We start from the raw sequence: 5,453 nt of genomic DNA, 5'->3' as shown, positions 1-5,453 counted from the left end.
TAAACGCCGTCAAAAGCCTATTTATTAGATTTTTAATGTTTTAAAAGTTACGCTTTAAAGTTATAAAAGTGGTATAAAGTAGTTTTTAACCTAAAAATCTTTTTTTTTTCATAGAAATAATCTAATAAAAAACATTAACAAATAAAAAAACTACTACATTTATCTTTTAAGTTTTATAACCATATTTAGGTTTATAAAAACATAATCAAAAAAAAAGCTAAGTTAATGCGACACAATAGACTTTCGAATAAAAAGTTAATCAATCAAACAAGCACACCTCGATTCAAACTTAATTGAGCATTAATTCGTATTTGGTTTTCATATTTTAAGAACTAAGTTTGCTCAGTATGATTAATAAAAAGACTTTTTTTATTTTTACTGATTGCATATCTTTCACATAAATTGGACAAAACCAATCCATATTCATACTTTTAAAAGTTATTCAAATAGTTTATTTCGATTGTATAACTTATTTACATTTCAATGACAAAGTTTAAAAGCTTTATTAATCATCAAAAAAAAAAAGTCAGCTCAGTACCAACATTTTTTTCTAAAATCAAACTGTTAATAAATAGAAAATATTTGTTTCTAATAACCAAACTTTATATTACAGGAGTTTACAGCAATCGTTCCTCAAGAAGCAATAGAGCGCGTGAAAAAGATTCGAGATTACGGATTTGTCCACTTTTCGCAAAGAGAGCACGCAATCAAGTGCATGAAAGCTCTCAATGGTAAGCTTCTCGATGGCTCGCCTATGGAAGTGTCTCTTGCTAAGCCAGTTGACCGAGAAACTTACGTAAGGTAAGCTAAAATTACACACAATATTTAGTAATAGTTTAAGTAGTATTACGTAATGGGTTTTCAAAACATGTAAATGCAAGTAAGCCAGTAAGTTCCAAAAAAATAATCTGTAATTTAACTTCTTAGTTTTATATTTGTTCTTTTAATTTTTCTTAAACATACTATATTAAACAGTGAAGTAAAATATCTCTTTAGTACAATGGAACTAAGTTCTATTCAAACTGTCTATAACAGGGGTCGGCAAACTGCGGCCCGCAGGTCAAATACGGCCTTCAAAGCCTAAATCTCAGGCCCACGAGGTACTTTGTATCTAAAAAACACACTTTTTTAAAAACATTAAAAAATAGATTTTGCATTAAAAACTTACAACTAGGCTCTTAATTTAATAGTTACTCTTAACTAGTGCTATTTTACTGCTTATTTTGTTATATTTTTGTTTAGAATTGTATTTTTCTATTAATTAATATGATTATTTATAAATTATTGCAACCCTCGAAAACTTTTTTGTAAATAGTGCGGTCCTCGAGTTACAACAGGCTACCGACCGCTGGTCTATAACTTTCAATAGATTTAAACAGCTTAAAAATACAGTACTACCTACAGAAAAATAATATTTATTTTATTTTCATCTTTCAAATACTTTGCAAATGTAAACACTTCAGATACACACGAGCGAACAACAGAAGCGGCGCCGAGGGAGGTGAAAACCAGGCAGCACAGCAGGTGCCAGCATTCGTTGCCACCACTTTCGACCCAACACTGCAAGCCGGGGCTTACCCTTTGACTTTTCACCCTGGTACTTGCTTAATTATTATTTTTTATGTTTTCGTGTTTGTAAAGGTACTACAAAAATTTTAATTAATTTTCATAATACTTCATAAAACTTCATATAATTTTTTTCTAATTTGTGTTGCACCTGCTCAGGAACCGGACCAGTTTATTACGGACAGCTCCCGTACACCCTTCAGACCGCCAACCCCCAGCAGCAACGCTTCGCGCTTCCGGCCGGGTCGGCGCTACCCAGGCAGATACAAACCCAGGGACTTTTGCAGACGACCATCGGAGCGGCAGGAGTGCCGCTGGGAATCCCCGGAGCAGCAACGGGAGCGGGTTCGAGAGCCGGCGCGGTCGGAGGAGCGGGGATTCGAAGCGGTAGAGGTAGGATCGGAGTGAACTCCAGGGGATACGTGAGCGGGAGGGGCAGCAATACAGAGGGTATGCTCACGGTAGCCCTTCGGTGGCCACCAGCGGGATTGATTCTTCTGCTGGTGCCGCAAATTTGCAACAGCAGGTGTGACTTAATTCACATTAATTTTGTCTTCTACCGAATGCACACTGCGAAGTCTAAAGATAAGTATTTTTTTTACAAGAGCAATAATTGATTGGGTTTTCTAATACCTTTATTTGTATGAAAACAATGAGATTTCTTTAAAAAGTTTCAAAGTGAGCATTTTGTGGCAGACTGTTAATTTCTTACTTTACTAAAGTTTACTTTGAAATTTCTTAATTTTAAAGTTTTGAAAAAAACTTTTAAAATTTTTCAATAATGTTTAATCACCTCCTTTTTCAATCTAAGCTAACAGCTAACTTTTTCAACTAACTATCAGTATTTTAGTTTAATTATTGATTCTAGTTAATTAGAAAACATAATTTGCTTTTTTATTCTTTATCTTTCGTAAGTTAATTAGTAGATCTTATTTTTGAATTAACTTTCTATCACTGATGAAATTGGTTTTCTAGTTTTTAATTTTATTTTATTTTAATCAAAAACCAATAGTAATAAATTTAATCTGAAAATTCTCTAGGTAAACTAAAAATTATACTTTGATCATTAAGGTAATTTCAGTTTGAACGTTTTTATTTAGTTTTATTAAATATTTCTAATATACAAATTTTATTATTTCAAATAAGAGAAACAGTATATTATAAAGACAGTTGAAGCATTTAAAAATTAAAAAGTTTATCATTTTTTATTACACTTGCAAAGTTAATAATACATAAAACTTTAGACTTTATTTTTCTCAATTGATAAAGTTTGCTTAACTGTTAAAAAAAATATTATCTAACTCAAAAATCGATTTTTATGTTATTTAAAGTCTAAAATGTATTGAAAAATTGTTTAAAAGTTTACATTTATACTATACCTTTTCAAATTCTTCTTACGACCAATTGTTTCTCAGTTTAAGTTTCATATAATCAGAATTTAATGTACAAATCAATAATTAAATTATGCGTTATAAGAATTCACTAACGAAAATACGCAACTAGTCATTGAGTGAGGTACAAAATAAGTATTTGTAATTTTGCAGTTAAAAGGAAGTTCGTTTTAAATCAGTATAACTCAATATTTCTTAACAATGATAATAACTTTTGAACAATTATTTAATACATTTTTTTTTTATAAACTAAGTATTGGTGAAAATACTTAGTTGAATTTATGATACAATAAGATTACATTTCCTTATAATTAAAAAAGTTCTTTGTTATCCCTTTTTGTCATGTCTTGTTAAATTATTTTTAAAGAATAGAAATACCAAACGATTAATAAATAGTTCTACATCAGTATTATATATAACAAAAAACTTACTTAGCACAAAACAACATTGACAGAAACTACACTAACCTTCGAAATTTAATAAAAGGAAGTTTTAAGTTCTTGTAAAATAATATGTTTAATCAAAACTATAATTTCATTCATCATTAAAATATTTTACAATTTCAGGTATCAGACGAGCTACTTCATCAGCTCCCACCACAACAATTCGCACCTCAGCAGCAGGTATCAGGAGGAGGAGGATTGCAGCACGGAGGGGCAGGCAGAGAAATACGACTTACAGCCAGATATGGATCTCATCCCTACCAGCCCGTCATCTCTCAGGCCACATCTGAAGCCTCCAGCTCAAGTTTGTCTCCATAAAAGCTAGATAGTTTGCCCGAAAAATTTTCAAACCGATGTGGTTTCGAGTTTAAATTTTAAAATTTTTGTTTTTAGAATTTATTTTGAAGTTTATATAATTCCAATTTAAAGGTTTCTTATCTAAAAGAGTATAAATTATAAGATTGTTTTCTTTTTTAAAATTTGAAATGTTTTATTATCTTTGTTTTTAGGTGAACAACGTCTTTATGTTTTTATAAATTTGTAGAGATATATAGATTTTTTTAAAGCTTTATTTTGTTTTTTATTTGTTTTAGTAGTTTATGTTTGACTTTGAATATAGGTATTTAAATTCTTTAAAAGGTTTCATTTAACTACTTTTTTGTGTTGGTTAAAGCGTGAAAGCTTTTCTAATCATAAGAATTTAAGTTTTCGACCGAAACTATTTATTATATAAAAGATTTACACCTGACTGAATCATATGTTTACTATAACTTTTGTAAGGTATTGGAGGAGTGGTGCCAGAAAGAGGGGTTCAAGACGCCCAGTTACAACCTTCACTCGGTCAGTGGCCATCCGAGTGGTCATCAACTTTTCTTATACCAGGTCTGTAGATTGACACTCAAACTTTTAGTTTGTTTATTAAATCATTTACAACAGTTCCTAAAATATTTTTTATAAACACAAGGTGGAGCTGCAGGGCAGCAGCCAGCGGTGCTCGCAAATCAAGGAGCAGGTCAGCAAGCGGCAGGCCAGCAGCAACAGCAGCTGCAGTTTGCAGCGCAATCGGCTGCAGTTCACCCCTACCAAATTGTCTACCTCACTTAGGCAGGCTCGCGACATTGCCGCCCAATTCGTCACCGATCAGGTGGTCCTCTGCGGTTTTGAGCTGGACGGCGGAAACTTGCTGTCCGGGCCGTTCGACGATTACCCGCAGCCGGAAATTTCGGACAGCCTAAAGCTCTTGCATGTCGATAAAAACAACCTTTCTGCCGCGAGCATGTCGATGAAGGTCGCTGTAGACTCGTTCAACAACGACGGAAAATGATCGATTTATCTTCATATTCCTTCTATAGATTTTTTATTACTTTTAGATGATGAGTTTTACTTTTACTATATTTTTTTTTTTTCGAATTCCATACAACTTTTGTTGAAAAAAGTTACAAGCCAAGCTACGTACTATTCCATTCTCTTTTTAAACATCTAGCTTAAGATATGTTTTAAAATACTTTATACAACTTTTTTTAAAGAATTAAATATTGTAAAAAAAAGAACTATTTTTAATGTACGATCGTTTAGAGTTTAGACAACTTTTATTAAAGTGTTTTTACCTGTAGTTTTTTTTTTCACTTTTTGTTATTTAAAACAACGTTTTTGACATACGTTGTTAAATACTCGTTTATGTTTTTGTTTTAACTGTTCAACCTGTTTTTGCTTCCTTTTAGAAATTCTGTAAATGAATTAATTAAGTATATTTAATTATTTTATCAATTTGTAGTTAAATTACGTGCCTATTTCATATAGAATCGATTGGTGATCGTGTAATATATAATAATTGTGTGATTTTTCTTTAGAATTTATCTCGTGTAATAATTTTCGCATTCTTTTAATTGCAATTAGAAATTATTTATAGTAATTAAAATATTCTAGATATGAACTCATGTTAATTTATCTTCTAATTAAGATTGAAACTATAATTTTTTGTAGTGTGAAATAACTAAATTAGTGAAATTAAGTCAACTTATTGTCACAACAGAATTCATAAAATTTAATGAAA

The 5,453-nt window shown here is 31.0% G+C and overlaps 1 protein-coding gene across 1 annotated transcript; it reads left to right on the top strand.

Annotated features, from left to right (window-relative positions):
* Positions 1 to 613: 613 nt before the first annotated feature.
* Positions 614 to 4,863, top strand: LOC145849067 (APOBEC1 complementation factor-like; the record flags this gene model as incomplete). The annotated part of the gene is made up of 6 exons (XM_082954150.1): positions 614 to 801; positions 1,464 to 1,597; positions 1,726 to 2,092; positions 3,524 to 3,704; positions 4,181 to 4,282; positions 4,365 to 4,863. Coding segments are annotated over 6 exons (1,332 nt in total), but the record flags the coding sequence as incomplete, so codon positions are not given.
* Positions 4,864 to 5,453: the final 590 nt, after the last annotated feature.

This window comes from Thalia democratica, unplaced genomic scaffold, assembly GCF_965202585.1.
Source record: "Thalia democratica unplaced genomic scaffold, ktThaDemo2.hap1.1 HAP1_SCAFFOLD_2015, whole genome shotgun sequence".
In the NCBI taxonomy this organism is placed as follows: Eukaryota; Metazoa; Chordata; class Thaliacea; order Salpida; family Salpidae; genus Thalia; species Thalia democratica.
This window is presented reverse-complemented; position numbering and strand designations above follow the sequence as displayed.